We start from the raw sequence: 12651 nt of genomic DNA, 5'->3' as shown, positions 1-12651 counted from the left end.
TACTAAGGAACAACTAAGTTACACCATACTTTATGGATAGGAATGTTTTAGTTAACACTGAGAATGAATCTACTAGTGACCCAATATGTACTGAAATGAAAGTTCTATTGTATTATACACAAGATGTCAATATGATTAAGAATATTTTTATTAAACATTGGGATATTCTAACTGTTAATTCAAGTATTAAGAACATAGATGGAATCAAACCCCATTTTACATATAAGAACAAGATGAACTTACACAGACTTCTGTGTTATCCATCAAATAATAGGATGACCAGCTCACATAGTAATTGTTACTGTACTATGCCTTGTAATAGATGTCCTTTTGCCCCTATATAGATAGTAGTGCTTCCTTTATACATCCACTGAGTTCACAAAGGTTTGATTTTAAGATCACAGTGACATGTGATTCCGAACATATTGTATATTTAGCTACCTGTATGTTATGTCCAGCATTTTATGTTGGCAAAACTGACAGGAAAATGAAATATAGGATCAGAGAACACCTCTATAATATTCGGATCAGATCTTGTAAAGATGCTCTCTCCAAACATGTTATTGAAACATCAGAAGATCATGTGTTTAAGTTTTTAGTAATACATATTAATATACCTGGGCAAAGAGGTGGAGATGTGAGGAATTTTACAGAAAAATGTGAGGTGAAGTGGATTATAAGACTTAGGGCAGACAAGAAACCAGGTCTCCATGATAAGGTCTCTATGAGACCCATGTTAAAAGGAAGGAAACTACAAATCAAATAATGTTATGAAGTTTTTATACACACACATATATATATATATATATATATATATATATATATATATATATATGGTTCCCTATCAGAAGCCTGAAACACTATAAGCCTGAAAATCAAAATCCTGAAAACTATAGACTGAAAGTTCAAAATCCTGAAAGCCCAAAATCCTGAAACTCAAAATCATGAAAACACAAAATGGACATACTGACGTCATTGTGGCTTTGCTATTGTTAGCCCTGTGGTGTTGGGTCATGCGTTGGGTTCAGGTAAGTGTGCGGTTGGTTTTATGTTAGGGTTAGGGGCGGTTTAAGTGAGTTAGGGTTAGGGCGCAGGTTAGGCATGTATGCAATAGTGACAAATATTGGGGTTAGGGGCGGTTTAAGTGAGTTAGGGTTAGAGGCGGGTCAGGTGAGTGTGCGATAGTGACGGACCTTAGGGTTAGGGTTAGGGTCAGGGTCAGTTGGTAGATATTAGTGTCTTTATAGTGGCATATTTGCATTATTTGTGTTTTCAGGATTTTGAGTTTCAGGATTTTGGGCTTTCAGGATTTTGAACTTTCAGTCTATAGTTTTCAGGATTTTGATTTTCAGGCTTATAGTGTTTCAGGCTTCTGATAGGGAACCATATATATATATATATATATATATATACATATATATATATATATATATATATATATATATATATATATTTATAAATATATAATATATATATATATATATATATATATTTATATATATATTTATATATATATATATATATATATAAATTTCTTGTTGATTTTAATAAATGTCTAGTTTTTAATTACAGTTGTATAAATTATATATAAATGTACCTTTGATTGTTATTTAAAGAGTATATTGCTTTATATACTACAGGAAATGATGTCATATGACTTAAGGTATTTAAGATGTTCCTTTTTTAAAAGATTATGTTGGCCTGAGGAAGCCCAAAAGGGTGAAAGTGCTTGCTATTAAAGTTTTATGTTGGAGCCTATGCTGATTCCTGTTTGACTCATCTCTCTACTTATATAAAAGTTTACATTGTTTTATGTGGAATGCTACTTTCAGCCTTGGTTTGTTCCTGATGTCAGTTTATTTTTTCATTACTTACCTTTGGTGTTATAGGAACATTAACACCTGGATAGCCAGCTTTGTAGTCTTATTTCTACATTGTTGTGTAAATGATAAAATAATGGCATTTTTTGTGATGAGAGTATTCCTTTGGTAGCAAAACTAGAATGTTTGTTTTGTTTGGGTTCAGGAGAAGATTATATCGGTTCAAAAAGATTTGAATGAGAAGTAGGATTGATATATAATAGTTTTCTGGAATGCAGGAATAGCATGCTTAGAGGTGAGAACATGAAAGTGGAATCAGTTGCATACTAAACCAAGAAACCTTGCCCCAACCCATGTAGGTGAAAGCTTTCATTCTCGAACGCTTAGAACAGTGATTTTTTTTCCAAGGAAGAAAAATCGCTGTTCCATAAGAAAAAAAAAATGTTAAAACATTACATAAAGTAGGGGGCTTCACCCCCCCATACCTCCCATACTTAAATATATCAACTCCAAGATCACACTACAGTCACAAAAATGGTAAAGTAATGGAAGTGGCCAAGCGATTTCTTTCCCAGGGAAGGAATTCGCTTATATGTCATTTTGCTATTTTGCCTTTTCGGGCTTTCAAGTTCGATCAAGACACATTTGAAAGAATGCATCTTCGATCATTTAATAGGAACTCTCTCTCTCTCTCCATACATATTTATATATATATATCTATATATATATATATATATATATATATATATATATATATATATATATGTATGTATATATTAATATAGAAATATATATATATATATATATATATATATATATATATATATATATGTATATATATATATATATATATATATATATATATATATATATATATATATATATATATAGATATAGATATGGGCCTATGAGCCTACTTTTAAATCCAGAACTGCCAGTAGACTAAACCACAAAAGACCAAGACCAGAAACCCAAAGAATCATAGTCACGAAGGTTTACATCACGGAAAGTCAAAATACCAAAGTATAAAAAAAGTTTAACGGCAAGTGGCTTAATACTGCACTGCCTCTTTAACGTTGTCTTGTAAGCATGTAAATAATATGGTAGAGTTTACGTTCTGATAATGTGGTGTCACTGGAGAAGTTTATAGTGTTTCAAAGTGTACAATAGGTAAAGAAGTGGTATGTCAGTTTAACTTTTCATAGTGGTAAGTAACTAAAAAGACTTCCTTGCTGATAATGACATTGTCTTGTAAGCATGTAAATAATATGGTAGAGTTTACGTTCTGATAATGTGGTGTCACTGGAGAAGTTTATAGTGTTTCAAAGTGTACAATAGGTAAAGAAGCGGTATGTCAGTTTAACTTTTCATAGTGGTAAGTAACTAAAAAGACTTCCTTGCTGATAATGACTGTTTCTGATCTCAGTCTTTTGAGGTTCAGTCTACTTGCATTTTGGAATTTAAAAGTAGACCCATAAATATCTATATCTATATCTATAGCTATATCTATATCTATAGCTATATCTATATCTATATCTAGGATATAGGTAGTCATAGGAAGAATGAGTAGCATGTTTGCCATTTGACACCTTGTGCCCTATATAATATATTTTACAGTACAGAGTCGATTATCCGAACGTCAATTATCTGAAACATCAATGAACCGAATGCAAAATAACAAAGTTTTTGGGTAGGAAAAATCATCAAGTCTGAATATATAAATGTTAGGGTCTATATTAGAACACCAAACTTTCAAAATTTCGAGTGTTCTAATATCGACCCGTTTTCAGCGAAAGCTGAAAATATCGAAGAAATAGAAAGCCAAATTTTTTCCTAGGGAAATAATTTGGTTGCCCGTTTCTGTTGCTTCAGTATTTTCAGCGTTGTGGTGGAAAGTTACGGGTTGGGTTCAGGTAAGTGTGCGATTCTGTGGACGTAAGGGTTAGGGCGGGTTAGGTGAGTTAGGGTTAGGGCGTGGGTCAGGTAAGTGTGAGATTCTGTGGATGTGAGGGTTAGGGCGGGGTAGGTGAGCTAGGGTTAGGGCGCGGGTGAGGTGACTGTGCGATAGTGATTGACCTTAGGGTTAGGGTTTAGGTTAAGGTAAGTGGATAGTTAGTGGTGTATGTATAATTCAGTGTAGGGTTAGGTGTAAGAGTTTAGGTGTATATGTGTGGATTGCTGTTTGTTTGGTGTGCTTGTGTTGTGTGTATGTGTTTTGGAGCAGCAAATTTTTTCCCTAGGAAAAAATTTGCTGTTCTGTATGTTTGATGTTTTAAATTTTCGATTAATAGGGTTCGATATTAGAACACTCAAAATTTTGAAAGTTTGGTGTTCTAATATAGACCCTAAATGCTATACATATTTACTTGTTTGTGATATTTAAGCTTCTAGCCTGTTCATGTGTGAAAAATATTCTTTATTGTTCACTGGAATCGCTGAATGGTTGAAAAGTGTATTTCCTGTGTGCAGAAAAAAGATTTTATAAGGGTTTTTTTTCCCAGTTTAATTATATGTTTGATTATCGGAACAGTTTGATTATCCAAACTACCCTAGGTCCCAATTAGTTCAGATAATAAACTCTCTACTGTATTTGGAATGTTGTGTTCAGCTTTCAGAACAACTTAGTCATATATGCTATTTAAAATTATAGTTGAATTCATTAAACAAGTAGCTTATATGTTCCTGGCCTAAATCTGTGTTGCATGTATAAATTGCATGATCTCTGCAACAGGCACAGTTCTATGTCTATTCAGTGTTTCAGAACTCACCCCTTCTCCCTTACAGTGAGTTCGCAACAGAAAGGTTATTATGCATAGAAATCTTTGCAGTGTATCGTATATTTCATGCATCTGTTCAAGACTGGACATTCTCATTTGGAGGTCTGGGGATGCTGGCCAAGCAGAGAAAATACTTTACAAAATGCACATCAACTTCAAATACAGAAGAAATACTGTCCTAGGATTCCAGTAATGATGGGGTGCTCATATTGCCCACGGATCCAATATTTAAGGAACCATCTCTTTCCTAAAAATGCTCCAATGGAAGCCGTGATGTGATACAACTTAGGCACATCTGTCCAGAATGAGTAGACAGTATTTTCCATCAATTACTGCTCTATGCCACCAAGTGAGGTGTAGTCTACTGGCAAAATAGAAGGGGGGACTCTTTAACTTTGCTAAAGAATTTATGCATGACTGGAGGTGTTCCTCATGCTTGGTCTAAACCACAGACCTCAGAAAAACTCCTTGGAGAGATTCAAAGAGACCATGTCTGAACTTACCCCTACATCCCCTACAGTATCATTAGACTGCTTGTCATTAGCCCAAGGCTTTTTGATCCTTTTGCAATACTGGAATGTTGATCTTGTCAGGGCTTTGACATCAGGTAAGCAATTCTGCAAGGACTCAACACCCAACCTGGTTAAAGATTTTTTTGGACCATTCCTGAAAAGGAGGAGGCATGCAGCCTATGTTACAGGTCATAGATGTACTCCCCCAAGCTATAATGCTGTGGGGGTAATTTCACCTCAGAGTGCACTCCTGATGACCTCACCCTTGGGAATACTTTGACCTTTATAAGGGACCACTTTCTGTGGCAGATTTCTTTCATTTTGTGTGCCCATATATGTGATTTTAGTGTTATTGAGATAGGATCCCCCCCCCCCCAAGCTGGTGGCAGATCCCCATGTCCAAAATGTATTGATCTATGTTTGAGGCTAATTCACAATTTCCAGATTCTCAGCCCTAAAAGAATAGCCTGATTCTACAGGGGCCAAGAGAACCACTCTTTCTTAATGTCAACTCAATGGCAAAACCTGATTCTCTGTTTCTCACTCGCTTTTTATTTCTTTCTCTAGAAGTGACAAACAGGGCTAAACTCCCCCAAAGGAGAAATACTCTTCCCAATGACAAGGGGAACAAATGTATGGGGAGGAATGGTAGGAAGGCTTGAGACCTCTGCCACATTAGAATTTAAAGTTCTGAATTTTCAGGCAAATAGTCTGAAGATCCTGGAACACATTTCAAAGGAAATGTTGGAACATGATCTCTCTAAAGAGAGCTGAACATTTTCCACAAGACAACTTATTTAAACAGCCATTCTTCTTGGAAGACATGGCATTAACTTCCCTTGAAATCCCACTATAGTAGCTGCCACTGCTACAATAATAAGAATATTTATTTGTCTCTTTAGAAAGCCCGAAGGCATAATGGTCAAGTTTTGAATGCCCCTCTAAACAGAGAAGTGTTTCTTCAGCTACAGACCTATGAGTTCTTTAACAGCCTAATAGAGAGGGATTCTAACATCCATCTTCTTAAGCAGGACTTATCTTAGTAAATATGACCATTTTTACAGAAAAGAATTGTAGGACAAACAGCCAAAATGGGGGAAGGCCCTTTCACTTGAAAAAAAATGGCAAGATGATAAAAAGAGGCAGAGAGGTCTAAAAAGCTTTGGCCCCACAAACGATCAACTTTAACTTCTCCAGCCTAATCAGCCCTTTCCCATTCCTCACCCTTTCTTAATTTTCAACCATGGGAGGAATGCAGGTCAAGCATGACCTCATGATCAGTATCATAGCATAAGGAGGCAAGGGCATTATTGAAAGTAGGTACCCTTTACATTTCAAGTCATAATCACAGGGCAAAAGGATATCACACATCCCTCTAGACCAGCAGTACCTCATCATAACCATTCTGCATGTGATATTGCAACAAACAGCTACGGAAGTGGTCCTGAGGGGACAAGAAGGGCAGGTTCAATAAGACTTGATCTGTTGAGGCCTATTCTGGGATTGTCCAAGATAAACTAGCTCCTTTTAGCAAGGAAATTGAAAATGATAATCCTTCATTTTCTTTTTATATTGCTAAGTCTCAAAGCAATCATGGTCACCATGTATCTAAAATATGTAAACTTGCACATCCTCATTTAAAAAAACAGACAGGAGATTCCTAAGATATATGGCAGGAGGTAACAACTACCAGTGGATATTCTTGCCGTTTTACTTTGACACTACACCAAGAGTCTTTACCAAATGATTATCTCCAATAATTGCCCTCTGCAGAACAAAGGACAAAGGGAAAACAATTTCCCACAACTCTTTAATTATCATCTGAAAGCCCTACTTTGAGAGGAGACAATACAAGTCATATTCTTTGCACAGCATTGCCTGCAGAAATTATGTTTCACCTTGAAGGTGCAGGAGTCAAATCTAGCACCATCATAAAACAGCAGTGTTTCTGGGAGGTATTCTAGACATCACATATTCCAAGGTTTTTCTCCCTCCAGCGAAAGTTCTCTCAGTCATTGTCTTCTTTCATTAATAACAGAAAACTCTATAATGATGGCCATAGAAATTCTCAGGATTAAAGAGTGCATAGCCACCAGCCTTCAGATGGTACCACTAGGACATATACGTATGTAGAGAATCCAGATGTGGCACAGGAACCTGTGGGGCCAGCACTCTCATTCACCCTTATAGCCATTTAGTGCCTAAAAAGGAATCAGGTGATGGATCACCACTATTAAAGAGAACAAGTGCATGTCCTTCTAGCTACCAATCCACAAGCAGACACTGACTACAATTCATCATAACAGGCTTGAGTGCTAACTCTCAGGGCCAGGATATGCAGGGTACCAGGACCAAACCAGAGGACAAAATCCACATTAATCTGAAAGAGATACTGACAGTTCAGTCTGCTCTCCAAACATGGAAAGCCTTATAGGTATTATGTGTCCTGAGAATAACATGGATAACAGCATGGTCATGTGGCATATCAACAAACTGGGAGGTGCATACTCTTATAACTGTACAGATTCAGTCTGAGAACCTGGGAGATGGATATCAATCATAATATGATGTTAATGGCAGCATACATCACAAAAAGGGACAACTTACTGGCACACCATTTAAGCAGAACCTTGTCAGACCTCCATAAGAGCCTAAAAAGGAATCAGGTGATGGATCACCACTATTAACAAGTGCATGTCCTTCTAGACACCAATCCACAACCAGACACTGACTGGATTTCCTCTCCCTGCCACAAAAAAATGGAGTCTGCCATAAATAAATACTTTCAGATCAACAGGTCCTGTCTCTGGAACTTGCATAAAAAAATCATGGGAAGTGGATAATTTTTTTTTTCATCAGCTGGAGAAACAAATTCCTTTATTTCTTTCCTACTCTCTCTTAATCTCAAAGATGATCTAGAAAGTACTTGAGGAGTAGCCATTGTTGCAGTCTGGTTTCCCCCCTACCCATATCATATCTAGGGACCACCAAACTGGGCAGGGGATCCAACTTTGTCTCCTCTCTCGTCTCTTGTTACCATACTTTGTCATGTTTTTCTATTGGTCTTCCTACTCCATTAGCCTTGTGAGGCCAGAAACCTGTCAACACTGCATATTGTACTGCAAATAATTGCTCTATTCTCAATCATGTATCTTGTAACATATCAGGTTGAGTGCAAGAAGGAACAGATATAAAGACATGCATCTGCCTTTATATTGAAAAGTAGAGAAATCTCTCAAGCTGGACATGTAAGGCCAACGTAAGGGAAATAAGGTTTTGCACTGAAACTCTGGCCAAACATAGGATTCCATCTGTGACAGAGATCCCTGAATTTAGGACTGCAACAGTGACTACAATCATACGGTGGTGGTGCTGCAGTAGCGTTGTCGCCTCACAGTAAGACGTCCTGTTCGATTCTCAGCTAGCGCATTTTCTGTGTGGAGACATGCGTGAATGGGCATACCTTCATTGAAGGTTGTGCGTCAGGGCTGGCAACTCGGCACATAAAAAATCTACTGCCAATCATTAGCGGATCGGAGTTCTGCTGTGGCGACCCCTAACCAGGAAAAGCCGAAAGATCCAACAACAACAACAGTGACTACAATCACTGTAAATTCTGCCGTCTTCTTGTGTGCTGTTTCAAAGAAAAGTTGTATAGTGATAATTGTTGTGTCTTTTTAGAATGACTGTATTATATGGATTCTCATATTATTCTTTTTCATGAAGATTTCTGATTTAAATATGTTTGACACATATTCATTGACATTTGTATGTTCTTTTCAAGGTCATTTTTGGAGGAGATGAGGTAAATGAAAGTAGTGTACTCTACCAGATTGGTCACAACCTAATTACACTTAAAAGCAAACAATTAATTCCTCAAAGTGTTTGGTTTTACAGCAGCACTTCTCATTTGACAGTGTCACAAAACAGTATATACTTATTTATTTTTAGTAGGTGTACCTTATGTTTGCCATTTTTAAATTTGTTATCTGTAATTCTCTGGGATTTTTTAACTTACACAATTTATTTTCCTTTTTCTATCTCACTGCCTTTCTTTCCAAGGACGTGCAAACCACTGGTCTGCAATCATTGGTGGGTCTCATACAAAGAATTATGTACTTTGGGAATACGGAGGATATGCTAGTGAAGGAGTAAAACAAGTGTCAGAGTTTGGTTCGCCTGTTAAAATGGAGGAAGAAATTCGGCAAAAGGTAAATCATTAATAAAAACTTAATACTGTTTTAGCTTTAGAAAATATGGCCATAGGTACACATTTTATATTCAGTGGCAGATTGTTTTTTCTGATTTGTCTGTTGGTCTATCTGTCCAAGCATTTCTTTATCTACCTATATCTATATATCGGTCTAGTTTTACTATTCAGAATTTTCCTGATTAATAGTCAATATTTGTTGTTCATAATATCCTCATAATCTTAATGAATTGACATGCATTTTGGTAATCTGGATGCAGTAGAAATTATTTTTAGCCACAAAATGTGTATATAAATTAGACGACTTTTTCATACATTTATATTTTCTCTTTAGTATTTATGATACTTGATTTTTCCTTTGTTTAACATCGGTATCTTGGTCTCCCATGTTAATATATTTTTTATTTATTATTTACACAACTGTCTTGGTTTCAAGCACTTTCCTTATGTATGTGAATTGGTTATGCAGTGTATTGCGTCATAAGAATAGTAAGTCTCATATATCATAGCATTTTTTTCTGATAATACCGAAATGTTTAATGTGCTTGACAATTACTTTTGATTATACTGTTAACAGGGTATTTAACCAGATGGTTTTAATAACTATATTAACCTTACTGGTAGAAGGTTCAACAAGCCATTTTAGGACAAGGAGTAGCAGGATTGTAAGTGCAGTATTAATATTTCTGCAAGGCATGATATAGAGAAAGGAAAGTGAATCAATAATCTATGATAGAAATAACTACATAATCGATAAGACTGATTCTATAACAAAGGTTCCTTACAAAAAGAATACAAGGCATAACAAACCTGACTTACGCAAAGTGCCTTAAAGCCCTTTCCCTCTACTCAGTCTCCTATAGATTGCTGAGGGGTGATCTCTGCCTGGTTTACAAGGCATCCGCAAACTCTACACTTATGAATCACCTACATATCCGGAAGTCAAACAGTACCAGAAATACAAGGTCAAGGGACTTGAATTTTGTCTGTGACTTAAATGGAACATGCTGGAGAGGCAAATATGTGTCCCAGAAACTGTCCCTCTTGTGGAACAGGCTTCCCATCCATGTGAAGCTGAGTTCTTATATTACCCTGTTTAAGTGCAACCTTGACCAGTGGATGGAAAATAGAAATTTTACACTGGGCCTCACACCCATGTCACTTATGGACAGAGGTAGCTTTGTGTACAGGACATCATTCTTGTAAGAACATTTGGCTGGACTAGGCTTAGAAAGGCTCCCAGGGTCATTAGCTTAGTAACGTTCTATGAATCTATGAATCTATAAATTATTGTTACATCCCCATTTAAGTTTAGCAGATTGTTTAGTATGGTTCTATTGCAGTTAGCAACCTTTCAATAAAATAGATGTGTATCATTTAATAAAAAACAGTCTTTGTTTACTGGATGGCATTCTGTTTGGAATATATTCACTGATGCCTCTCATTAAGTTATTCATCTTGTTTAATGTTGTTTTGTGGTTGAAAGTAACAAAAATGGCAAACCAGAAAGGTATACTTGCAATGAAAATGGAAGATAAGCAGATGTAAGAAACGTGCCACAATAATGTTTTTCATTTTTGAAAATGTAACATAATATGATAAAGTAAAAAGATATGCACAAACCTAAGTAGTTATTTAAAAATTCATGTGGATAATGAAATCTGAAGGTGTGGATGTGTATAATTGAATTTGCATATGCAGGGGTTTCTTTTGTCAGATGCAGATTGATCTCACAAGTAGTTGAGAATTACTTAAACGCATGGGGATAGTTTATGCATACAAATGCACTACAAAGATTTATTTTGGGATACTTAGAAAAAGTCTGTGATCATAGTAGGTCATCAGGTTTTTTCATTACTCTTGTCATGTTACCATACAAAGTGCCATTCTCTGGTAAATTGAAATGTAGGTATTTGAATATTTGATCTCATGCATGAATAATACAACTGCAGTTTTGAATTATTAAACTAGCATTTTGGACTCCGTGAGATGACAATTCTTAAACTATTTCAGGCATTTTGAATTTTGTGAAATAATTTATAGCATATGAGGTCTGATTTCTTTTGCACCCATGATAAATATATTTAATTGCCTGAATGCAGTATTCATTTATTTCTTAAGGGTCTGAAACTTCTAATGTCAACTGATAGAAAATTGTCTTTATTATTTGCTTTGCATTACAAGCAGGATTGTTGCATGAAATGAAGTCATTTAGTAAATGTAGCAGAAGATGTAAATCAGAAAGGGTAATTATCTGTCATACCACATATTAACAACTAGAAATCCAAACCCAAAAGTTCGCTAAAATAAAGAGAATAAGAACTATTCAGTTGATTCTTTCTGACACATACTTTGTGCTTAATATATTTACAATGACTAAACTACTGAACATGCTTATAATAATTATTCAGAGAAGTCCATTGTGTTTTTCTAACAATCAGCAATCTTTAGGAACTAAAACAAAACAAGAGAGAGAGAGAGAGAGAGAGAGAGAGAGAATTTAAAATACACTCTTGGCTTATGTTAAAGAGGAGGATTAGTATTAACATCAGTGTCTCATTGAGACTTTATATTTCATGCGATTCTCTTCCATTGTCAACAAATTCAACACCACTGTCCTCTCTCTCTCTCTCTGATTCTGACTTTTAGATCCCAAATTAATGTGATGCTCATAACGTAGTTGTAAAGTTTACTACCAGCCAGGCTATGGTAGTGCAACCCATTGCTTAATGTACTGAATATTATTAAGAATTTTGGCCTAAATTGTTTATGATGTTATTATGACAACATTGTAAAATACCTCTTCAGCCTCTGCATGTTGCAGGAACCAAATGTCTTTGCTTTGGAAGGAAAACTGATGGTGATTTCTGTATATCCTCCTTTTGTTTACTGACTTGATATGCCCACAGTTGTGTCATCTGTAACTGATTCCAGATGAGGAGCTCATGTGTAATAGCAAAATGCCTGCACTGACTGCACATGGCTACTTCCTCACATTCTGTTAATGTATGTATACACCATTCCTCTTGAGATGTAGGGTCATTACAGAATATTTATGTTAGTCACTGCTTATTTACACAATGTGGACAGGCATTTTTTTGTTTTATGAAGGTGCAGGAATTTATGTTAAGAAAAAGGGTTCTTATGATGTGCCTTATTAATTTATTAAAATTCTGAAAATATAATGTACAACTAGTATCTGGCAATTTCAAAAATGTTAATTGTAAAACACCTTCTCTATATGTGAACATTTTTTTAACGGATGCAATGTTGCTGCTAAAGAGTTGCACAGCCCTATTTTTATTTTACTGGCTACACAACAGACATTTTAT

The 12651-nt window shown here is 35.7% G+C and overlaps 1 protein-coding gene across 1 annotated transcript in view; it reads left to right on the top strand.

Annotated features, from left to right (window-relative positions):
* SPON1 (spondin 1) overlaps positions 1-12651 on the top strand; it is a 1605397-nt gene that overhangs the window by 595420 nt on the left and 997326 nt on the right. Inside the window, exon 6 of the mRNA XM_044059306.1 lies at positions 9172-9320. Coding sequence (XP_043915241.1) covers positions 9172-9320 — 149 coding nt within the window. The remainder of the gene's footprint in view (positions 1-9171; positions 9321-12651) is intronic.

The sequence above is a fragment of the Protopterus annectens genome, chromosome 17.part0, assembly GCF_019279795.1.
Source record: "Protopterus annectens isolate FY-2018-M chromosome 17.part0, PAN1.0, whole genome shotgun sequence".
Lineage (NCBI taxonomy): Eukaryota > Metazoa > Chordata > Ceratodontiformes > Protopteridae > Protopterus > Protopterus annectens.
Note: the sequence above shows the minus strand (reverse complement) of the source record. Positions and strands in the feature narration are given on the sequence as shown.